Genomic DNA, 25,820 nt, shown 5'->3' on the forward strand with positions numbered 1-25,820 from the left:
TATGCGAAAAATTGTATATCTGGAGTTACTTGGACCACTCATCCTATACTGGGAATCTGGTACAGTTTTGTTGCAGATGGTAATGAAGAATGGCTGAAAGCATTCCTGCTATGCTTACAGATTCCAGATGCAGTTTCCCAGTGAGGCGCTGAGCAGGACACATCCATCTAGGTTGTGAGCTCAGCCCCAGATGCTCTCACAGGGAGCACACAGAAAGAAGCGCAATTAAGCAGGATTTCTTTTGGCTTCTTCTGTGCATGTACACAAAAGTAATGAACTCAATGTATGTGGAATGTCTACTTCATGAAGCAAGAAGCTTGTTCATTTTGTTTCAGCATTTATTTTCTCTCCCAGATGCCACTTTCTAAAGGCAGAATGCTGAAAAGCAATGGGTGTTTTCAGCTCCATTTTCTTCTTCACCTGCTCCATGTGGCAGGCAGGACAGCACAGATATTTGTGAACTGAACACGGCATTCATTTCTGTCAGTGCTGGGTCAGCCTCAGTGACTCCCTTGACATAGTCACATTATTAGAGCAGATCACAGGAGAATGTTCCCCCACAAATACTACAAGTGCATGGCTGACAGACAACAGGCAAATCCTGAAAAGCCAGACCAGCTGTTTTAAGGACACAATGGGAGATCCTTCTGGTGGCATATGATCTGTTAAAGGGCATCCTCCACCTGAAATTTGCCTGGGTAAAATCTGTGTTCCTTTTACCCCTGCGCCAAAACGCTGCAGTTGCAAAAGAGAGGAGTTGACTAAAGAGTCATTTGTGCCATGTTGCTGCACTCCTTCAAGGAAATGGATAAATTGTGAGTTCATAGCATAATGCTAATGGAGAGAGAATACTTAAGGAAAGGCAGAAGTAGTAGCAGCAACTACAATAGGAACAAGGGGATGACTGGACCAGAGATGACTGGAAGTTCTTTCATTGCATGTCTTTACCAAAAAATGTCCATTTCCAGGAAAGTTTTAATTCAAAACAGGTTGGGTTGGGAAGGCTCTTTGAGACTGGTCATCAGATTTTAATGATGAAGATAATTAATCCATGGGGCAGTTCATGTGCTACGAAGTACTCCTTGTTATTGGTACATGTTAAATGGAGAGTAGATTTTTTTTTCTGAAAGGATTTTCTATTTTAAACAGAATTTAAGTCAAAAAATTCCCCTGGCTGGACTTATACAGAGATCTCTCAACACAACCATAGTGGTCTTTTTGGTTTTGGACTGCACAGTTAGGTGGTAGCTTGGGGTGGGGTTGTGCATGCTGACCTAAAAGCCCAGTACATTGTCTTCGAGTCGTGAGTTAGAGTCTTTCATATAATATTTGAGTTTCCTCATTTCTGGGCAGGTGGCTAGTCTGGAATGAGCAAACTCATATTTTCTGGGGGGAAAAAAAAAGTCTCTAGTTTTTTTTCCAAAGTAAATCTCCCAGTCTTGTAGTGTCAAAAAATTTTATGGGGTAGGCAATCCACCAGAGGACCATAAGCATGGCTGTACATGGTCAAACCAAAATCTGTTCCATACCTTTGACTGCCCTTGTTGCCTTTCTCTGAGCCTTCTCCAGCACTGCTGTATCTTTTCAAAGCTGAGGATAATCAGTTTTATACCTTTTTTAGATGGTTGTGTACAGCTTTTAATCTCTTTTTTACATAGCAAAATATGTCTCATATCACATAGAAAATTAGACCTAGGTCACCTTCGGAGTATGTGGGTATTCTCTCTCTTTCCTCGTATTCCTACATTAGGTGGCAACAGCAAAAAGTCATCAGACCACACGACAAGCTTCTTGGTTTGAAGCCAAGAACAGACCTAAGGGTCCCAGTGAAACTCTGTGGGTGGTTTGCCCTTGTCTCTTCCAGAGTTCAGTATGAAACAATTCAAGATAATGGGGCTTTCCTTTCTTCTGAGGACTGTTCAACCTGATCTGTGCTGTTTGGGTATCTTCCCACACATTTAGCTGTGTCAGTGCCTTACCTTTTCTCCCAAACAGGGCTTCTCAAAATGTGTAGGACAGTTTTTTCTCTACTTTTTCAGTTTTCACAGTCGTGGCATGGCACCTTTCTCCCCAGCCTGACATGCATACTGACTTAGACCTACCATGCATACCTTTCACATGATTATTTGGAAAGCTATATACATAATTCAGCAGTGAAAGGAAAAGGGAACAGTAAAGATGTGTTCTCTATTCTTTTTGTGCTGATTCTACTGAAAATGCATCTTTACACTTTAAGCACCGAGTTGTAGAGTGAAAACTTACTCATTATTTTGCCTCACCAAATGTCAGATAGGAGAGCAATTTTGTTACCTCTGTTTCAGAAATACTTACATGGCTTATTGTTTAAGCAATGAAGTATCCCTCATTTGGTATAAATACGTTTTCTGTCATTGTATGCCTCAGGTGCTGTGGCAGCAACTTTCCTCGTAACATTTGCAGATGCATATCTGATGTGCGCAGTGGAGGCAGAGGCTGAGCACAGCACAAGCAGCCCCTGACCCCCATTCCCTGTCAGCACCCACAGAGGTCTATTCTTAACCTGATTTCTCCGTACATTCTTGATTTCAGGTAGATTAGCAGTAGTGGTGGTGGTGGTATCATTAGTATTATTGTTAGCATTATTGCACAGATGGGTGATACCCACAGATTCCTCTTACTGTAAAGGACTGTTGGCAGTGAGGACATCGCTTTACTGAGCTGGGATACAGTGTTGCCAACGTGTTGTCACTAGTTCATAATTTTTAATGCATATTCTGATCAGCAATCTAGCCAAGGTCCCACATGGTGACACGTAGCTTTCAGGCTGTCAAACTGTGGTGAGACACCGTCGCGATGTTATAGTGCAGGACTTAACAGAGTGTGGGTACGGGATGCTTTAGCTCACTGAGTCTGTCTGTCCTTCTGAGAGAACAGATAATTTTGGTTCTACCCCTTGTGGATGTATTTGCTAATCCCACTGCAGAACTGAATGCGTAGCATGATATTTAGAACTTCTTCCCTAAAGCCAGATTATTTCCTTTTTCTCTTCCACCCACCTTCTGTTTGGTTTTTGGTTATCATTTTTGTTTGGTTTGTGGTTTTTTGTCATTGTTTGGTTTTTGTGGGTTTGTTTGTTCATTTGTTTTGTTTTTTAATTTTTTTTGGTTTGCACAGTACCCCTTACCGATAGCCCCTGTTTTACAGAATGGTAAACAACTCATTATACCTACTGACTGCAGGAATCCCACTGATGACTGAAGGTCTCCCTTTTGCATAGCTTAGTAATAGCAGTGGTTGTAGCAGCAATAACATGTAATGAATATACTGGAAATGTAGAGAGGACAGAGAAGTTAGTATGTGCATACAACCACTAGAGAAAGGGAAGTCCTGGCGTGACCCAAGAGGTATATGCAGGCTTTGCAACCATTCTTGAATAAATGTACGTGTCCAAGATGGGATTCTTCTTTTCCTTCATATTCTATTGCTTTTAGTGTAGTTTTGATATATGAAGGTAATGAATTCACATGAGGCTGTGAATTGCTCTTCTGTGGAGACGAACAGGGATCAGGACTGGCTTCCCTGCTGGATCCAGACTGAACGAGCTGTTCAAACCAAAGCAGACAAATGAGCTACAAAGAGCTCAAACCGTGCAGTGATCTTGCATCTCTTAAATTATATGCCCTTACTTTGTAACATTGACTAGAGACATTGAGGCCATCCTGAGACCCCCTGCATAGACATATTTATACCAAACAGAAAGAAACCTTCAGGAATCAGTGAGATCTCTTTAGTTTGCTATGTAGCAAACTAGGTCACTGAAAAGATAATTGGACCCTGTGACCCCTGGAGATGTGAAGATTAAGGCAAGGAGTTGTGAAGGAATTGTTTCTGATTTCTCTTTCCCTATTTGTGCTCCTACCTGGGAATAGAAAGATCAGTGGGTTGCATACTCTTACAGGTGGGAGAACAGGCTAAAGAACTGAGTGTCCTTTGGACACTGAATTATTTACATTAAGCTCTTATTAAGAGCTTAATGGCCACTTTTAATAGCACCACATCTCAGAATTGTTAAAATACAAGGCTATGCCAACATGCCTGTAAAGTAATAAGTCAGGAAATAAGTTTTGGACTATGCTTGTTTTCCACCAAGAAAGTATCAGTAGCTGTGGAAAGCTTCTGGAAATCTAATTAAAAGCTTGGTTCTGTTAGCAAATCCTTTGCAGTTTCTTCATGGAAATGACTGGTCGAACTTCTACAGAGCATTCCAGTGATCAGTAATATTAGTCACAGCAGCAGCATCACACAGGAGACAGATGGATCAGTGTAACCTGCTGCCAGGTTCAAAGGCTGCTCTTACCTGTAAGGCATGCACAAGGCAAGCCAAGAGGAGCCTATCTGCAGCCCTTTGCTGGGGTCTTACAGTACAATGGGAGAGAATTTATCCACACAGGATAAATCACAGGGATTGAAGGAATCATGAAATCTTGCTTCATTTAGACTATTGTAGCGGCACTGCCTTCATCTGACCATATCCGTCTTAGCTCTGGTACAGTACTGATACAACACTCTACCAGTTAACAAGATGAGACCTTGTCTGAAGCTCTATCAGGTGTTAGAGAAGACAGAGCAAGGTGTGTTTGTCTCCATCCCATCTGATCCTTTTCTCCTCACCTGATGATGCTGCTATCAGCAGAGGTGCAACTGAAGAGAACTGCAGGTCTCTTGCCCAGCCTAGTTTGAGGTAAATTATCAAAAGTATTTCAAAGACATTTTGGAATCTAGCTCCCAGAAAACTCCTTTCCCCTCCAAAATAAAACCAATCCAAACTCAAGTACCTGAAGTATAAGCCTTACACTGTAAATAAACATTCATCAGGGACATATGTCAGAAAAGAAAATAAAAGCAATTGTGCATCATGTGCCTTAGTCTGCATCTACGAAATGAAATGGCAGCACATTCTCTGACAGTCCAGTTCTCACTGCTTATGAAGATACCACCTTGCTGCATTTAAAAAAGACTAAGTCAAATTGCTCTCAAGAAGGCAAAATAGTTCTTTGTCATAATTCACCTGCGTAATTTAATGTGAGCAAGCTTAAATTTACTTTTACACATACTTGAATGTGTGAAGTTTTTCACAGTGGTACAGTGGTGCCTTTGAACTTCCTGGCTTCTCAGCAGTCTTCTCTTTAAATATAGAAAATGCTTTCAGATTTTACTCTTTTACACGAGGAGCCTTAATATAGTTCCTTGTTTGAAATCCTATTTTGATTTTAATTAAAAATACCTGTAAACACATTTAGCTTTTTAAGAGGTGTCACAAAACCCCTCCTTGCTGCCATTTATCCCAGTGACCATTACTGACTGCACGAGGCAGCATGGTGTGCCCGGCACATCTGTTTTTTTGTGAACAAACACTCACCACCTTGTTCACTCTGAAACGTTATTTCAGAGCTCTCCCATTGCATCTCACTGCTTAATGGTTTGGAAATAGAGAAAAAAAAAATCTAAATGATTAAAGTACTTTTAACTGTAACCCATACTCACATGTTCTAAAGAGTGTCTATCTTCTTCAAGGTGATCTTAAAATAGCTAGCTGTCTCTTCGGTCAGAAATGATAAGTAAGGATTTTTATTGGCCTCCAATTTTTTGACTTGAAGAGATTTGTAATGAAATCATACTATCTTTGAGGTACAACCTCAGAGCAGAACCTCATTTGGAAGTTGACCAAAGATGTCTGGAGCAGGTGAAATAAAGTTGAATAAATTAAGTATTTAAGACTCAAAGACAAACCTTAGATGTGATATCTTTAGAACTTCTGATCCCAGATAAATCAGATAAAACTCCTAGAATGGAAGTAATGTGGCTATGTTCATTCAGCTTTAAAAAAGTCAGACATAGCTAACATCAACTTTGTAAGCAAATAATTTAATCCAGCAATTAAAAATGTTCAAGTCGTATATCTCAGAAACTGGAAGCTCATGATTTCATGAAGCTTATATTTAGAAATCTTCACCTTGGTAATGGAAACCACTCAAAGCATTTTAAAATGTGAAACATAAAATTTACCATTTCCTACAGAACCTGTTCTTGGGCAGGCTATTTCCTCAGGCTCTTCCAGTTCTGAGACCTGTCAGTTTTCCCAATAGATCTCAAGCATAAGAGCTTTGACACTGCACTGTTTCCAGCTCCACACAAAACTGCAAACTAACTGCTCTCCTGACCTGTAGTGCATTACAAGGAAGGACAGTGTGGTAGTTTGACTGAGAATGAGTTAATTTTCTTTGTGCAGTTAGAAACCTTTCTTTTCCACAGCTAGCACAGTCATTATTTGGACTTAGTTTGAGAACAAGAAGATAACACCCCAGCACAGAGTCAATGTTTTTAATTGCTCTGGTCTGAGAGCCAAGGACGTTCTGAGTGCTCTGCCCACATGTGTGAGGCATCGAGGAAGGGAGACAGAGCTTGACGGACATCCAGACTGATAAATAAGATTATTCCATCCTGTTAGCATCATGCTTCAGTTTTAAGGAGAGTGGGGGGATCTTCCGGTCTCTCTCTCTCGGGGGTGTTCTTGCTCTCGCTCTTGAGTACTTTCTCTTGTGCGCACTGTTTCTTTGGTGTTCGCTCTTTTTTTCTGGAGCTGGGGGAGTTTTGGTTTGGGACGTTTAGTTTGGCTTTTTGCAATTTTGCAGGGACCTCTGGGCTTTTCTGTCTTTTTTCCTCTTTTTTCTCTGTTCGGACCAGGGTGCCGCTTCCTGGGACTGGCTGGTCAGTTGTGGACAGAGTTCGTGAGGAATTGCCTTGAGTATCTTTTATGTCTATCTTATATATGTATTTACTATTAGTGTATTAGTATTTTGTTATTTTATTAAACTGTATTTATCTCCATCCAAGTTTCCTCCTTCCCTTTTGATTCTCTCCCCTGTTGCTGGGGAGGACGGGGTAAGTGAGCAGCTATCATGGTTGTATTCCTAGCTTGGGTTAAACCACGACAGACAGCTTTCAGTTTGTCGAGGGTTAAGATTGCGGGGTGACAATAAAACCCTGGCAGATGTATTGTTAACCCCCTCTCCCCCCCATACACTTCCCCCTCCCTCTCCCCCCTTTTCACTAAGGAGAGGCGATTGGGAGGAAAAGAAGCACAGAGTGAAGAGAGTTGGAAGAAATTAAAGATGTTTTATTAATGCTACTAATAAGAATAGAGAAAATAATACAAAATATACAAAACCAATCTTGAAAGTCTCAGCAACTGCAGAGCCGGCAACCAAAGTCCTGGATTAGACTCCGCAGCCAGCCGGAGCTGGATTCAGTCTCTCACTAGGCCTCAGTTCACAGGGACTAGCAAGGTCCTCTCCTAATGTCGGCCATAAGCAGAAGGGAAAAGGCAAAAAGCCCACGAGATCCTCGTGATCTCCCACTTTTATATGAAGTATTCACGTGAATGGAATGTTATACACAGTTGGTCAGTTTCTTGCTCACTTGCTTCTCGTCGCCCCTCTCGCGAGATGTCCATCCTGCTTATCAATAAGTTTGCATTCCATTGCTAGGTTTACCAAAACATGTGTCTGGTGCTCCAGGAAAATGCAGTTAATATGAAGGCTTTAGCTGACAGGCAAATTCACTAAAAGAGAAACTTGTTTTTAGCAAAACCAGGACACAGTTCATGAAAGATTCTGTCGTTCTATGTGAATTATCCTAAAACATGGCAGCTTCACAGGCATACAACCAGTTTTTAACAAGAAAAAACACAGTGAGTAAAGCTTGAGAATAACACATATCAAAACTGCTTTCTTCTTGTTGCTTTCTACAAAGAAGCTTTTCTGTTTTCTGGATTGGTCACTCACCCCACATTAGCTTCTTTCACTGCCAGCCCATGCGATGCTCTAAACGGGGACTCCCAGTTCCTGCAGCACATTCCTGCCAGTGCTCCCCAGCTCTGGGTTAGCTCCATGCACAGCTAAGAGAGAAACAGAAAAATCAGCTGCTCCATTTTAGAAAACAGAGTAGGCTTCAAACATCTTCAGTTTCACAGGCCAGCTCTAATGGCATCTTCTGAGACCCCGTCTAAAGCAAATATTTGAGACCATTGTACCAAAGAGAAAAGCTATTTCTTTAATGAGAACACTGAATTATCTAATTAACAAGTTAGGAAGCTAGGATTTACATTTATAGCATGTCTCTGTTCTCTGGCATAAAAAGGCTGACTGCCCCCTCCCACAGTGTGAAGTGTGTGATGTGAGGCCAGATTTCCCGGAGCAGAGCTCCCAGGCACCTGTGCACCCAGGGACACACCAGTGCTGTGTCTCAGCTCCCTTTGCCTAAAGACACCAGGAGCTGACACACCGAGTATCCCTGAGCCCAAGTCCTGGCAGTATCGTGCTCAGCACAGGCTTTGCAGACACTGCCATCTGCATTCAGAAATGTGTCAGAGGACCCTGGAAGGAGGAACCTGGTAGGTGTAGCCTTCTGTCAGGGCATTTGGTCAGGAATTGTGAGATCCGGTTTTAGTGTCCCAAGCAGAAAGGACAGGGACACTCCAGGCGTGCTTTCTGTTGACATTCCCAGACTTCAGGGGACTTAGAAAAGTTGACCTCATTCACACAACCTCTGAAGTGAGCTCCCAAACTGAAGAGTTGAAAACCAGAACAAAACCTTGTAACATTATACACACGTCTTCTGTAATCACTGAAGACAAAAGTAAAATTTTATAAATTTAGTAGCGTGCAAGAATGAACTAAAGTTGCTTTTGCGTTTTGTATCTGGAATCCTTAATTCTCTTTTTGTCTCAGTCCTTGTTTCCTCTCAGCTGTTTCCCTCCTTCTCACTCTATTTTTATTTTTGCTCCCCCAGGTATAATTTCCGAGGCTTCCGCTGGCTCCAGGCTATGATCTTTGCCATAGAAGAAATAAACAGTAGCCCAACTCTCCTTCCCAACATGACCTTAGGATACAGGATATTTGACACTTGCAATACAGTCTCTAAAGCTCTTGAGGCCACACTGAGTTTTGTGGCCCAGAACAAGATAGACTCCTTGAACCTGGATGAATTCTGCAACTGCTCAGAACATATCCCTTCCACCATTGCAGTTGTGGGGGCAACTGGCTCTGGTATCTCAACTGCCGTGGCCAATCTACTGGGACTCTTTTACATACCTCAGGTATGGTTTCATTCCTCTTGTTTAGATACAGCTGGGGGCTGTTTGGAGAGCTTTAAGTACATTATAGAACCAGGGCATGGTACTGCATTGCTGCCTTATGTGCTCCATCTGTTTCAAACAAAGGAAGGTTTAGAAATGCAATAGCCCTAGCTGTGTGAATATATACTTGGAGGCCTGAGAGGCAACACAACGATGAGAAGCACTGGCTTTTAAAGTGGGATGACAGTTTACATGTTTATAGTTCGCTCCCAACTTATGTAAAATCAAATCAAATTGTTTGTTTGTTTGTTTGTTTGTTTTTAGTCAGAGATACAAGTTTTCAGGCTCACATTTGCCAGAGATTTATTTGGGACAGTACAGGTATGTGCAGTGGCATTGCCAGCTTCTCCCTCCCACTCTGCCAGTGTGTCCTAACTGCGCACCAGGACATCTCAAGGGGCATTCAGCCTCCATAGCTTGTTTAATCTTTGACACTTCCAATAGAATGTCAAGAATATGGGGGTTTTCTTACAGCAGACATATGTCTTGCTAGCAGTTTACAATCCCCAAACACAGAGGTTACTAAGCAGCCAATAACAACATTGAGCCAACAAGAAGACTGAGTCAACAGCAATTTACTACAGGATGACTAGATCCCTCTAGAGTGGTTTAGTCTGTGAACACAATTAATTTAGACCAATCATAGGCAGTTGTCAGCCTTGAAAGGTTAGTTGTGATGTTACTTCACCATGGTCACTGTCTAGTCATGCCCAGCTCTCATAGAGCCCACTTAAGACAGAGTTCAGTCATTGCCAGATACTCTTGGGTCTCACAGTATCTCTGATCGTTCGAATAAGTGATCTTTAAAGTTGTTACTTCTGCTGATCAGGCGCTGTGAAGGTTTATTCTGGGCTGACCTGCCTTGCTGTTGCCCTGGGGCCTCCAAAACAGGGTTTGTGAGAGCGTGTGGATATGCCCCACCTTGTCCTGGCATCATCTATGTGGTGGTGTAGTTGTACCAGCTCCTGTGTTGCAGCGTCCTTCTTGCTGTCTGCTGACTCTGCTGGGGCCAGTGCCAGCATCCATGATCCCATCCTTTTGTTTAATAAACTTGTTGCTCTGCCAAGACCCTAAGCAAACCATAAGGCTGGTATATTATAGTTTAATGTTGTTGCTCTTGATTTTAGATTTCCACTTTTGAAAAAATGCTTGGCCTTATCCCTTTATGTGTTGCCTTCTATAGCCATTCTAACATTTCCGAAGAGTCTTCTAAAATAAAAAGCGTCCTTCTAACAAGATTGTATCACACCGCACTCTCAGTCTGTCCTGAGAGGTTATATTTTTATTTCAGCCAGAGCTCAAATTCCCATCTGCACTGCAAATGAAGAAGGAAGGATTCTTGTCTGCCTGGTGCACAGTAATATATCTTGTCTATTTAATGTTATTAGTCTGACTGCCTCACAGGAGTCTGAAAAAATGGACATTTGGTCGCTGAGCATGGCAAAAATGGTTTAAAATAAAACCAATATATGCTATCTAGATATTGCCCAGAGTAGCACTGGAAGGTGGTGTGTAATAAGCACGATGATGGCGTTTTAAGGCATACTGTTAATTTACACATCACATCACCAGGTGAACAAGGGCAGTCAAGAAGGGTGGGTGAGTTGAACTGAACATAAGAGGTGTTTGCAGTTCTCAGGCTGTCCCTCTGAACAGGGTATGGAGTTTGTGCTACAAGGAAATAGCCTTATCTAGAGGTTGCAGAAATGGGTATATATCAGGAGGTTCAGTTCTGGAACAAAATCTCAGCCAGGTGGTTGAAGTAGGACAACTGAAAGCAGGCTTTTAAACTGGGAGTTGTTGGCCAGCATTAGAATACTCATTATCACTGCCATTTATAGCAAGGCCACTAGCAAATCCATGCTTAATAGACCCTGCATTTCAGTACAAGTTGGAGGTAAATTTTACAATTAATGTAAGGCTCATTACTCATTCATTTGACATAGAAACTGAAAGTGTTATGACTTAGTTCCATTTCTCAATATCTCACCTCAGTGTACCCTTCTAGCACATGCAGCATTGGGTACCTTGCAGGACTGGGGTACTTTCCTGTACCCCCTGGGACTAGGTTTTAGGAGATGAGAGTGGCACTGGTCAAGAGCTTGTCCAGGGGAGGGCACAGCTTTGTGAAAGAAGGATTTGTTCCTGCGACCCTTGAAACTGCACTAGGAGACCTCTTTCTCTTTCTTTTTGCAGAAATATTAAATGCCAGAGTTTGAGGACGAGATAAGGTTCTCTGTAAATTTCCACTTTGTACAAAATGAACTGTTTATAGAAGACATTTTCAAAGTGAGAGTCAGTCCTAAAGAGTTCAGATACTAATCTCACAATGCAATGATAAGTGAGTTTTAAAGGTTCTCCGGGTCTTTAAACTATTCTTTTCTGGATTTTATGGTTTTCTTCCTACTTGCAGAAAATCAAAATTAAGAGTATATGGCACTTGTTCTGATAGCTTTAGAATAGGAAATAAAATCCCATTTTAACTATAAAACATGGTGGCTCACAGAGCGTGGAATGCTTTCTGGCTTCTTTGCTAATTTTGGCCAGCAATCAGAAAATACTGCTGTGGTAGTATTGACCAGCATTACCATAACAGTCCACAGGGTCAAGGTGGTTGATATACATCTTACTTCAACTGGCAGGGATTGTATATAGCACACGTATTGTGCCTGATAGAGCCTATTTATGGATAGAGACAGGGGTGAGATGCAAGGATAGACAGACTGTGCTCCCTCTTCAAAATAGGTCCGGTATGGCAATATCAGCCTGCTGCCTTATATCTGGTTCAGAACAGAAGAAGCCTGCATTTTGTCTAAATTATGTGCATTGCACTCATTTATCTAAAAGATACACTCTTCTTGTTTCTGGATTTGGCAGGAACAGCAGCAAGGTGCATATAGGCCACCTGTGGCTTGCTGCTTTGCCATTCCTCCAAGCTAGTGTCGTTGTCTCGCTCCCTCAGAACGTTCACCTTACAGATGGACAGGAGCTTGCCAGTCTCTTGGGTCTGAGCAGCTGCTCCTCTATGTATGCCTCTGTCAGACAGTCACAGCTACAAGAACATACAGACTCTCAGAATGGATCATGTGCAACCGCAGCCTAACTGAATGTGGCTGCCAGTGTGGTGCTCAGCTCTCTCTTTATCCCATCTGAGGTTACACAGGTTGACAGTGGTGCTAGATAAACATAGGCAATTTATTCCCGGAAAGTTCACTTCATGGTGTGGTTTGCTTGTTCACTGTGCCCTCACAGGTCAGCTATGCCTCATCCAGTCGTCTCTTGAGCAATAAGAACCAGTTCAAGTCCTTCCTCCGCACAATCCCCAATGACGAGCATCAGGCCACGGCGATGGCAGACATCATTGAGTACTTTCGCTGGAACTGGGTGGGAACAATTGCAGCCGATGATGACTATGGCCGGCCAGGCATTGAAAAGTTTCGGGAGGAGGCAGAGGAGAGAGACATCTGCATTGATTTTAGTGAGCTCATCTCCCAATACTCGGATGAAGAGGAGATCCAGCAGGTGGTGGAGGTCATCCAGAACTCCACAGCAAGGGTGATTGTTGTTTTCTCCAGTGGCCCGGACCTGGAGCCCCTCATCAAAGAGATTGTCAGGCGAAACATCACTGGAAAGATCTGGTTGGCAAGCGAGGCCTGGGCCAGCTCTTCCCTGATAGCCATGCCAGAGTTCTTCCGTGTCATTGGCAGCACCATTGGGTTTGCGCTGAAGGCAGGACAGATCCCAGGCTTTCGTGAGTTTCTGCAGAAGGTGCATCCCAAAAAGTCCAACAACAACGGCTTTGCCAAGGAGTTTTGGGAGGAGACGTTTAACTGCTATCTCCCGGATGGGTCCAAAAATTCCCCAGCTTCAACTTCGTTCCATAAGGGCCATGAAGATGGACTGGGAGCTGGAAATGGTACAGCTGCCTTCCGACCTCCATGCACAGGCGATGAAAACATCACCAGTGTGGAGACACCGTACATGGACTACACACACTTGCGGATATCCTATAATGTGTATTTGGCAGTATATTCTATTGCCCATGCCTTGCAGGATATATATACGTGTACCCCTGGGAAAGGACTCTTCACTAACGGATCCTGTGCAGACATTAAGAAGGTTGAGGCATGGCAGGTAAGTCCTTTGTTTGCCTGCCTGTGCAATATACTTGCAGAAAAAAAGAAAAGCTGTCCCAGAGCTCTTAGGGTGCCTTTCATAATCCCACATCTGAGGCACCATGTCAGGTGCCTGGAACATAACATATCGCTGCCTGCAAGTTAGGTGCACATTTCCACCCGACAGGAAATGTAAGGTGTGTTCAGTTTGCCTGTGGTGAAAGGGTCTTAAACTAAGTTAAATTTTCTTGCTTTTGCTAAGGGCCAAAAGTGCGCACACAGACAATTACCAAACTCTGGCTGACGCAAGGTAACTTGATCATATATTGAGCCCTTATATAAACAAGAGGGCCTAGAGAGGGAACATAAATAAGGAAAACAGTTTTTGGAGTTCGTTTTCTTTGGCAAGCTCTATGTCTTTTGCAATCCCATAGCAATTTTCCATACAGGCTATATTTTTTTTCTGCAGTTTGAAGCTTATATAGGATCAAACTAAAGCAGGTTGAATAATGAAGGAAAACAATGTGTGAATGTTAGGCAAATAATAGATAGCTGCTTGGGTTTGACAGTGATATTTGTGAACTCATAAAATGATACTAACAACTTAGTCACATTTGTGAATTAATTCAGTGTGTTTTGCCCACCAGCGTATGGATAGTATTCTGGCATTTTGTCTTCTGGTTCTTTATGAATACTCTATATCTTACCATATGTTTGCTTGTGCTATCTGATGTGATATTCAGTATGTGTTTTTAGTATCTACTGCATTCTTAAATAATAGAGTTAGCTTGTAAGGCTATCAAATGAACATATGCCAAATATGTAGCAAATTCTGTTTGCCCATTTCTGGTCACCACAGAAAAATTTGGCCCAAACATGCCTGGAATCAGAACAATACAGATGAATATCAGGAGGATCACATCCCTGTTTGCATGTGTAATTTCCTCTATTCAAAATAGTCTGAACAAAATAAAGGCTGTTCATGCCACAAACGTGGCAGATGTTGGATAAGAATTTGCATGTGGGAACTGTAATTTGGTTCCTGTCTAGTCTCAGTCAACTCAGAAACATCAGTCAGGTCAAAGTAAAAGGCTTTGTCTTTGCATTTATGAGAAAACTGCATTTCTCTAGGTACCTGACTTGGGTTTGCGGAAAACACTTTACTCAGAGTTGATGAGTGCAGGGTTTCACCCTGGTTTATGAGAATCCTGCGATTGATGGCTCTCTCTGAGGGTTCCCTGTTTCAAAGCCATTCTGCTTTTCAGGAGCATACTGGTAGAAGCGTGTGAGCCACAGGCAGATTTAGCTTTCCCTGTGTCAGTAGAAATGATCCAGGATAAATATATTTTAATTTATTCCCATATGCTTTGTCAACTTGGAATTAAATCAGGATATTAATAACATAGCTAAGTAAAATAATGTGGTGTTTATTGAGGTTTCCACAATCAGGAAGAATGTCCTCTCATTTCTGTGTTGTGTGGTGCTGAAGGATGGCTGTATCAAAATGTAAAGCATCCTACTGGTCTAGGCTTTTGGGTATGTATACTTGCCTTAAAAGAGGAAATCAGCATCAAGAAAGAGTATGTGGAGTAGGAATAGTGGGTGCTACAAGGGAACAAGCTGTATTTGAAAACAACACCATTATATGGTGTTTGCTGTGAAGCATATTTGATATTTGTGCATTTTTGCACTTCATTTCAAAATCAAACACATGAATAGCAGCTAAATGCTAAATACATGTGCACACCTATGTCATATTTGGTATTGTGGCTCATTACCCTCGGGAAACTTTTCTCAGCCCCCGGGACAATGAGTTCACCTCACAAATGGACTTCCTGCAGCACTCCAGAGAGCAGTTTTCTGACAACCAGCTAGAAGAAAACCTTTATACTGAAGTCAGTCTCATTTGCAGCGGTGTTTCTGTAACAGAGTCTGCTATCACTGACCAGCTGGTGTGTGGGACAGATAAGGCGAACCCCATGAATTCATAGCTCCATTAGCCTGAGCTTCTGCTCAGAGCAGCCCTTGCCAGCGGGGTCGGTGGCTGGGGAGGGTAAATTATGTGTTCCACAATTTAATTATGTACCATTTAATTTTGCTGCCTTTCAATAGTGTTATTCTATTAACACACATGAGTTATTATTTATACCTTGTCTGCTAATGGTTAAATTTATGTACTCAGAATATAAACCTTTTTAGAGGAGCTGGTTTATATAATTTGTGGAGAGTGCTTGTTTGGGTCTGTATGTAAAAATAACATTTTTACCTCAGCGATCAGTTCATTTGAGCTGGACAGCAGGAAGGCTAGCACAGAATTCCTGAGAGTCAGTTAAATTGGGTATAATTCTCCTATTACAAATTTACCATCTACTTTTTAACAAAGCTCTAAGTATGTTTCACCATGGGGTGCATGGGATTTTTCTGTGTCTCCCAAGCTGAAATATCAAATACTAACGACTGCCTTCTCCACTTCTTTTTAGCTACTTATTTAAGAAGCTGCTGTCATGTTTTCTCCACCTGAAGTGGTGCTTGTGACAGACCCTGTTCATAAACCTCATCACAGAATCACAGAATGTTAGGGATTGGAAGGGACCTACAAAGATCATCTGGTCCAAACCCCCTGCCGGAGCAGGAACACCCAGATGAGGTTACACAGGAATGTGTCCAGGCGGGTTTTGAATGTCTGCAGAGAAGGAGACTCCACAACCTCCCTGGGCAGCCTGTTCCAGTGCTCTGTCACCCTCACTGAGAAGAAGTTTCTTCTCATATTTAAGTGGAGCCTCCTGTGTTCCAGTTTATACCCATTGCCTCTCGTCCTACCATTGGTTGTCACCGAGAAGAGCCTGGCTCCATCCTCGTGACACTCACCCTTTACATATTTATAAACATTAATGAGGTCACCCCTCAGTCTTCTCCAAACTAAAGAGACCCAGCTCCCTCAGCCTTTCCTCGTACGGGAGATGCTCCACTCCCTTAATCATCTTTGTGGTTCTGTGCTGGTCTCTCCAGCAGTTCCCTGTCCTTCTTGAACTGAGGGGCCCAGAAATGAGCCCAGTATTCCAGATACAGTCTCATCTTGCTTCCTTTTGTTTTATCAGCATTTCTGAAGCTGGCTGTGGGCTTCCTCACTAGAGATGGAAATGGTGAGCCGGAGCCCACAGGCTGCCACAGCATTTGCCCAGAGCTGCGGAAATGCAGGCGCAGGCAGAGCTGGGGAGCAGGCAAGGCAGCTTGCAGGCAGGAGCTGTGCCACTCACTCCACATGTGCAGTTCCCACGTCTCTTCCATGTGTGAGAGCTCTTCTGGGTGGCTGCGTGTACAGACGAGAATAGCCGTGCGCACTTTGCAAGACGCTCGGCTCAGTCTTTTCTACAGGGGCTGTAACCAAAAGGCACAGTTGTGCTAACAAGGTTCAGAGTCCTCTATCTGAAAATGGGAAAACTGGCACTTCTGTACTCTACAGAAGATTACAGACGTTAATAGCACATCTGTGCTGCCCTTATTCTGAGCAATGTGTGTGCCTGCAGCTGTCATGTTTTAATAACCTACACTACCACAGGCAGAAGATCATTCAGGTGCACACCTTTGCAAGATGCCTGCAGACAGCAGATAGTATTCTCTGCACGTGCCATTGTTGTGCCCCGCACAATATTGATCAAGATCAGATTAATTACTTCTTTTTGCAGCGTTTTGTTCAGGTAACAAAAAGGTGCAAGGCAATCCAGAACAAAATGCATAAGCAATTTCTGTCACATTTGGAAAAGGCAAAATTTTACACAAAGCAGTAAAGATTAAAGTGAATGACTGCAAATAGTACAATAGAAAGAATCCTCTTAAAGGAGTCTGTCACCTCTGATCCTCAGATACCCATTCTCTTTCACTGGTGGGCTGTGATATTTTTAGGAGACTGTTTGAGTAGAGCTATTTTTGTGTGTTGAACTGGTTCATGGACCGGCCTCTCCCAAATACAGGCTCTCCCATAAACTATAGAATAGCAGTGGGAAGGTATGGCAAGGTGGGACATAGGCTCAGGGCTCCTATACTGACGCTGCTGCTTTGTAAAAATTCCCTGCCTCTCTGGCTTTTTTCTCTGTAACAGCTCAGTCTCCTTTTGAAGCCCTGTTTTCTTAGTATCTTCCTTGATAAGATTTCCCAGATCCCTCAAGTTCTTTCTTGGTCTCTGCTCATGTGGCTATTCCCATGGTCACTTCTAACAGCAAGTCCATCTGTTCTTTTTCTGTTCCCCTATGAGGAAAGGTTTATAATCTTTTTGGGCATTTAAAGTCACCTCAGGTGTCTCTCTCATTTCAAACACTGGATGGTCCTGCAAAAAAAAGAGGAGGAAAACCAGTAAGGGATCCTAATCTGTCCTTCAGAGCAAATATTTATTATTTGATTTTCTTTCCAAGTGAGAAGAGGAAAACCCTGTGTTCTCCTCAGACATTCACTCCATGTTTCTGCCCATTCATTTGGGTTCTTGGTGATTGCCAACAAGCAGCTGATGGACCTCTCCCTCTTTCTGTCTCATAGTAAAAGCATTGTGATTAAATATTGAAGATAGGCTCCTGTGGATTTGAGAAAGTAAAGGTGTGCAGTCACAATTTCATGCAGGGGAGCATCCTTAGGTGAACTCCCAGACAGTTCTCAGGTTGTGGTTACCCTGGAGACTGTGAACTTTGGCAGATTCATGAGTGAAAAATGAGGTGGCTCTTCTAGGCATCAAGGCAAAGTACGTTGCACAGGCTGAAAAAGCTGCTGTCCTAGAGATCAGCAGGTTAAAGACATGCTCATGTAAATTATTTTATGCCTGGAAATCTGATTGACTTCAGACTTAGTGACAAGCTGCCATATGTTATTCCACAAAATAAAAGCAAATACAAGTTGGCTTCACCTAGCAACTTGTGAAGTCTTTTATTACACCTGTGTACCTCCCAGACAACAGTTCCTTCCTCTGTGCTGGTGATAGGAACTATGAAGAGCTAACATAGATTGGTGCCTTCTCCAGCTTTACATTTTGGTATGTCTGGCTGGCTGAAAAATTGATTCTGCAAGGCTTTAAATAAGTGAATGATGCCTTAGATGACATATGTCTCTCCAGACCTTTGAGCCTAAGGGCTTATCTAATCAATTTTGTGTCTATTGAACTACATAGGCCTGTCTGAACAATTAAAATGATGTATTGAAAACAGCTGCTTTGTGGTATAGAGAATGAAACAGTATCAGAACAGGTATTAACTGAGGCTGGTGTGAAAATTAATCATTCAGGAAGAATCGCAATGAAGACAGAGGAAACTGCTGAGTATCAGGCAACTGCAAAACCTCACCTACATTACACTACAAAGACACTGGAGATACATTTGTTATGGATAGAAACCAGTGTGCCTTTGTTGTGAGAGACAGAATCAAGAGGCAGTCAATGTGAGCCACACAGAGAAATGTGTGGGTCAATAGAGCAAACACAACTATTTCCCCACAAGGGCAATTACAGATGATTGCATCTTTGTCAATTTGGAGGTAACTTGCTGTCAGCTGAGAACATGATTTGTGAGCTCTTCAACTAAGCGGACAATAAATGCAGTATTATTTAGATGTCTCTGCAACTAAAAGGAGAAAGACTTTACTAAAGGGGAGATCAGGCCTGTAATATCACCAGTAGAAAATGCACAGGGAAATCATCACCCTTACAGGGTTGTTAGAAGGGTGAATGAACTGCATGTAGCAAATACACAGTCTCTATGTAATGAAATAAGGAGTTGTGGTTATTAATTAGTTGGTAGAGAATGGCTGAAATCCTTCTAAATCAGGGTAGTAGACACTGTCTGATGACCAAAAAAAAAAACAAAAAACAGTATTCCTGACCACTCCCCAAACGTGTTAAATTTTTCATAAAAGTAATTTCTAATATAGTCACTTATACGCTGCATCACAACAAAAGCTGCATTTGAAAATAAGCATTTTCTAATATTTATGAAGCTCATTTGTACCTTTGTTATTTGGGGAAAATAAGTCTGTTTTTCAGCCTATATTGGACCTGGGAGTTTTAGGGAAGGTTCCACGAAATGCTTATATAATGTCTCTGGATGTAGCGACTTCAGATAATAATAATCACTTGAATTAGCAAGGCATCAGTATCTTTTACTAAGACACAGCATGTCTTTGTTACACTAAAGGATGTAAAGTTTCTTCTAGGACTGACCTTTCCTGATGCTACTCACAAATGGAGCTGGTGACAAAGGGAACCTTGAGAGCCCCCTAAAGGCACTCAGAATCTGAGGAAACTAGTAGATTTATCAAAAATTCAGTTTCATGTCGGAATCATTCCCCTGACTTGGCTGATTAAAGTAGGGTTGAAGCTAACTTCAGAGGCATGATAATCATAGTATAGTTTGTTTTTTCTTTCTGGGTGGTCACAGATGCTTTATGAGCCAGCCACATTGTTTTATCCTGAAAGTGAACTTTTCTGCGCTATGAATGACTGCTGTTACTCCCCTAAGTGGGTAATGTTTGCAAGAAGGCCACCAAATTACCTTTTATGGCATATTAAGAACCCTTTTGCCTTACAGAATTAAGAGTGATCTCATTGGAGCAGATGCAGTAGTTTGCTCAGAAAGGACTTTTACTTGCATCTCTAGGAGGAATTCTGTAAGAGTTATTTAGGAACCATAGAAATCAAAGCGTTGACAAGATTTCTTTGTTGGTTGAGACATTGATAGAGGAAATGGAAAAAAACGGTTTTAAGCTAGTAGGCAAGTGGAACATGTGCCAAAACAGAGTTACAGTGAATCCACGGGGACTTAAGTTGACCATTAATGGGACCTGTGACTGTGCTTGTAACCGGTGCCCGTTCTTAATATCCAAAATAGTTGAGTGTGTTCAGTCAACTCAGTGTGACCATAGGAAACTTGAGGTCTCTTCTCTTTTCTCTTTTCTCTTTTCTCTTTTCTCTTTTCTCTTTTCTCTTTTCTCTTTTCTCTTTTCTCTTTTCCCTTCCCTTCCCTTCCCTTCCCTTCCCTTCCCTTCCCTTCCCTTCCCTTCCCTTCCCTTCCCTTCCCTTCCCTTCCCTTCCCTTCCCTTCCCTTCCCTTCCCTTCCCTTCCCTTCCCTTCCCTTCCCTTCCCTTCCCTTCCCTTCCCTTCCCTTCCCTTCCCTTCCCTTCCCTTCCCTTCCCCTCTTCCCTTCCCCTCTTCCCTTCCCCTCTTCCCTTCCCCTCCCTTCCCTTCCCTTCCCTTCCCTTCCCCTTCCCCTTCCCCTTCCCCTTCCCCTTCCCCTTCCCCTTCCCCTTCCCCTTCCCCTTCCCCTTCCCCTTCCCCTTTCCTTTTCCTCTTTCTCTTTCTCTTTCTCTTTCTCTTTCTCTTTCTCTTTCTCTTTCTCTTTCTCTTTCTCTTTCTCTTTCTCTTTCTCTTTCTCTTTCTCTTTCTCTTTCCCTTTCTCTTTCTCTTTCTCTTTCTCTTCTTCAATGGATAGTAGTTCTTGAGTATATTATAAATAACCATAGAATAGAACTCTGGTTTGACAAATTACCATTGTTTTGTTGACACCAAGTATGCAGTATCAGTTGGATGTCATTCTAACACAGAGAGGCAACTAAGCATTGAAGTAATTCATCCCATAGTTCTAAATAAGAAAGAATTTACAGTCAAAAGCCACGACTTCCTCCTGGCCTAGAGACAGGCACTGTTCTTCAAATCAATATCAGCAGTGTTCTGTGCAGGATGCAGTTTCAGACCTTGTTGGGACTTTGAACAGACTGATCCATAAAGGGTTGTTAAGAGAAAGTGACAGCAAATGGGTGCAGAGAGACACATACACAGACTCATTCTCTGCACAGCTGGGTAGAGACAGCATTAAACACCTCCTGGAAAAGACATTTCAATCAGATCTGGATTACACAAGACATTATATGTGAATTAAGCTACTTGAAAACACTGACCTTATAGAATAACCATTTGCTCTATTATTAGCTTTACTAATTGGACAATTAATTATATATTGTTTAGTATTAAATTTAGACAAATTAATGAAAAGAGCCCTATCTTAAGCCTTTAGATACTTTGCCATAATAGTTATTGTGCAGTATGATGACATCTCAAGAGCATCAAAACATCATTCACTCAGTCGGGACTTCTGCCAATTGATCCATCACCATCAGTATACACAGCACCCAGGGCCATTGTACCCAATGGATTTCTTCATATTGCACTTGTTACAAGTGAAAAACAAAGCAGTTATGGCACCAAGTATAGACTGGGTGGCCATAATGGTTCTTTCATATCATGGCTGTAGTTAAATACAGCACAAAATACATCTAACAGCACTGGCAGCTAGCTCTCACTGTACCTGTACCATTGCCTTTGTCTGTCCAGAGACCATCTTGCCTCACAAAACCTTAATAAAAACCTAAATAATGTTTAAATGGAGTCACTTTCCAAAGGATAATGCAGTTTGAAATCCTTTGTATAATAAACTATGTAAATTTACACCACATTCACGAAAAGTAATCTTGATCCAGCAAAGGGATGCTTCATATTGGATGTAAAGGCCAGGTATTTCACTTCTGAAGGGCTCTCTTTGCCAGCCAAACTTGTGTTTAGCAAGATTTGTTTTCCCCAAAGACATGCTGACTAGCAGACCTTTTTTTTATTAGTAGGATCCATGGCAGGTCACAACTCTTGTCTCAGGTTATGTCTTATTTCTAGTTGGGATTTAACTGACCTTTAGTTTCATTGGTCCTTACTTGGCCTTGCTCCATTAAATTTAAAAGTCCAGATGAAGGACTCGTCATTTTTCTCAGTATGGTATTTATGCACATTGATCAAATTATTCCTCAGTCTTATCTTGATAATTTAAACAGAGTGGGTTTTAGTCATAAGATGTGTATTTCTGTATCTTGCCCATTAACTCATCCTTCTTTTGGCATATATTCAGTATTACTCCAACAGCCAGACAGTGAAACAAAATTCCACATTTACATACACTTATTACTTCCTCATTTATATGTACACAAATTATATTAACCTTCCTCGCCACAGCATGCAATGCAAAGGTCGCATGAAGTTGCCAGAAATACTTTGCGGGATATGGTACCCTTAGTGTGCTGTGGCTGGAATTTGTTATGCCTTGATACATAAGCCTGAATTTCACTATGTTAAACACAGACACGAGGGTGCTGTCTGAGGGAACGCTTTGTCTTAATTGTTATTTACCATTGTGTTAATCCATGCACTTTCTGCAAATTTTCCCAGCAGTGCTGTTATTTTCTGCCAGAGTATTGATGAACATATCAAATAACAGTGAGTTGTTTACTGAGGCTGGAGGAATTTCCCATGAGCTGTTGATCTGTCTCTGTTGATATCTGTTTTTACAAATCTGTCAGGCAATTCTTGATCTACAAATGGATGCTTTACATTAAATGTGAAGCTCAGAACTTTCACTTCTAAAAGGGCGTGTTTGTCAAGCAAACTTGGATTTAACAAGATCTGTATTCCTCAGAGCTTTATTGATTTGCAGCAATTATATTTCTGTCCTGTAATTTTGTATTAATTGATCCTTGACCCAGACATCTTGTTTTCCCATTGTTTTTTTTCTGGGATTTATGTCAGTCTAACTAGCCTTTCATCACAGGGGACATCCCTCTGCCTTTGATGATACTGTTTTTGCTTGGCAGCTGTCGCAGCCCGTCGGAGGCTGACTCAGGAGCGGCCCACTGAGCAAAAGCACAAGCCTCTGTCAGAGGGGTTAGCTCTGATTCATGCCCTGCAGAGACTGACAAAGGGGAAACTTCAGGCATGCTGTTGGGAGTGCATTACATGGGCATGTGTACCAGAAAGGTGAATTGGGATTGCTGTGGAATGATGTTAGATAACATATTGACTTTGTCATTCAGAGCCTGTGGCATTTTTATGTGTATATCATAAACCTACTGTATTAGCACTCTTTTTATTGCTCCTGGAGTGCTGTGATGAACTGTCTGGTTCTGTCAGCCTTTTAGATCCAATTTAAATTGCTCTGGCTGTTCTCTAATCTCTTTTTAAGGACCTTCTACCTCTGTTAATGTCACATTATGGCTCCAAAACAAATGCCCTTGGGATAAGAACATCCAGGATTTTTTTTGATAGCAAAGGCAATAACACAGAATTCAGTTAGCTTTCTTGCTCCTCCCCTTACCTGTCTCTTTAGCTTTCCATCCTCTTTAGCTTTCTCTTATACCCTTATGTCATGAGGATCTGGTATACATGACACCTCTCAATTTTAATATATTCAACAAATTGCCTGGTGATTTTTCTCCAAGTTTTTTGTATGTTCTACTTTCCAATGATATAATACTTGTGTTTCACAGCCTTGTTTGAATGGTTCATGTTGGATAAGTGCTTTTAAAAGCACACCATAATAAATACTGCTGTGTGAGCTTTATTTGTATGAATTATGAGGACAGCAATGTGTCACTACTCGTTAATTAATGACCTTTTTTTTAATGAACACAGCCAAAATCCAAACTGTTGATGGGTTGATGGGATAACACGTTTATCATGCATAGGGTACAGTAATTCAGTCCTTTCCTCTACCTTGTCCGTGGATTTTCTCCATTCTGTTGGGTACCGAAACCTCCGACATCACTGGCCTACACTTGTACATCACTCAGGCAGAGACTACTCAGAAGCCTGCTTGACTTTGCATAGCATTATATTCCATGTCTAGGGATTCTCCACAGACATTATTTTTCCATTCTCTACCATGATTTTTGTCTTGATTACTAGGAACTCCATTAATGCTCACAGTATTTGTAAGGAGGGGAGAGATGCTGTCACTCCAGCCATTTTTCTGCAGAAAAAATGTGCTTTTGCAGACCTCACGATGAATTCTTAGATCCTGCAGCCAGTACTTCTCAGGCAGTAGATCAGATTAAGTCTGTTTGGGATAGCACTGAACTGGGACTGAGGTTACTCCAGATACCTTAACTCCCAAAGTTACTCGTAAGAAGGCTTATTTTTGACTCTTGATAATTAATAGTACACTATCATGCTTTGGGCTACACAGATATGTTGGGGTACCATCATACAGCTGGATCTTAATTTAAAAAAAAAAAAGAAAAAAATGTTAGAGGAAAAAACTCTTACCTTAAAAGGGAACTAAAGTTATTTTGGAACAGCGTTAATTCACATGGCTATTGTCATCTCCCTTCTCCCCTGGGGTTAAGTCAAACTCACTAACTGCAGTTAAATCCAAGTTAATTGCAACAACTCTGTCCAAACAAGCATTTTTACAGACACAAAATGAAGCATTTTCCCTTTTTCCCATTAAAGAAGTATTTACAATTTAAAATGGAACTGTGACTTGGAGGTCACCTTTTTAAGTTTGACTTTAGAAAAATACATTTGCACTGAATTTCAGTTGACTGGATTTCACATGATGTTTTCCTGTGTAAATCTTTGGTTTCAGAAAATTATATAGCTGAGATGTACGCAGAGGATGTTCCCACTCCTGTTCCTCAGGTATCATGTGTATCCAGTCGAGGCCAAGAACATGAAAACTTTCTTGCTATATTTTCCAGTCATGTCACACTTAGCAAAAGCATTATCCTTTATCACAGAACACTTACGCAATGTACTGTTAGCTATCAGTGTTGTATTAAGCAGTATGAGCTCAAGACTTGCATTCTGTGGACAAGTGTGCTTAAAACAACAGTTGTTCAAGTGTCCAGGATGAGATTTTGAGGACTTTCAGGAGCCAAAATATCCCTACTGTGTCCCCTGACCTCCTAACTGATAGTTAAATTGGCCTGTAAAACCAGCCATGTGATGTGGAAATAATGCAAGATCATTTCTTGATTCCTCTGGGAACCTCTGTGATTCCAAACGCTGGTCTATCTCAAGCATTTTAGAGCCAGGTATTCAAGCATCTGCAAGCACTAGTAAATATCTAATTGGATTTTCTAAAGTATCTCAGTTAGACCTGACTCGTGATTTAGACCTCTGCTGTAAAATCCATTAGGCTTGTGGTTTTCATTTTTTTCTGGTCATCCTTGTAATCATAATACCTTAGTAAATCTGACCCTAAATCACATTAGCCCTGTTTTATATCAAGTCCCTTTTTGAAATGCATGCCTTTGACATTTTTGTTCTAAAAGTGACTTGCTCATACTGTTGTAGCAGCTATTAATTTGTTACTTCTGTCACCCTTCACAGTCAAGAAAGCATCAAAGCTGCTGCAGCAAAGGAACTGCCAAACACATTCCACTAAGCAGCAAGTGAGGTGCTTCCAACACAGTCCACCTGAGTTGCTCCCTTTCCCAATTTCTGCAAATTTCTTTTGGACGGCCTGCTTCTCTGTCACAAAGCAAAACCAAAATATATGCATGAGTGCATACATCAGCACCACTGCTGCCCCTCCTCAAGCAGAGGCCACTGGTCAATGTATGTAGAGAGAGATCCGTCTCTCAGACGCCTAGGGATCTCGTGTCCATGATGGAAGCAAAACCAAACCAAACCAGTTATCAGTTAAAATATGCCAATCAGCACATCTTGTCATGGCAGC

At 41.7% G+C, this 25,820-nt stretch overlaps 1 protein-coding gene across 4 annotated transcripts in view; it reads left to right on the plus strand.

Annotated features, from left to right (window-relative positions):
* The window catches only part of CASR (calcium sensing receptor), an 82,436-nt gene that overhangs the window by 36,455 nt on the left and 20,161 nt on the right, over positions 1-25,820 (plus strand). For all 4 annotated transcript variants that reach the window (XM_005506262.3, XM_065049993.1, XM_065049992.1 and 1 more), the window contains exons 3-4: positions 8,830-9,136; positions 12,428-13,309. In XM_005506262.3, the coding sequence (XP_005506319.2) occupies positions 8,830-9,136; positions 12,428-13,309 (1,189 nt within the window). The remainder of the gene's footprint in view (positions 1-8,829; positions 9,137-12,427; positions 13,310-25,820) is intronic.

This window comes from Columba livia, chromosome 1, assembly GCF_036013475.1.
Source record: "Columba livia isolate bColLiv1 breed racing homer chromosome 1, bColLiv1.pat.W.v2, whole genome shotgun sequence".
Classification (NCBI taxonomy): Eukaryota; Metazoa; Chordata; class Aves; order Columbiformes; family Columbidae; genus Columba; species Columba livia.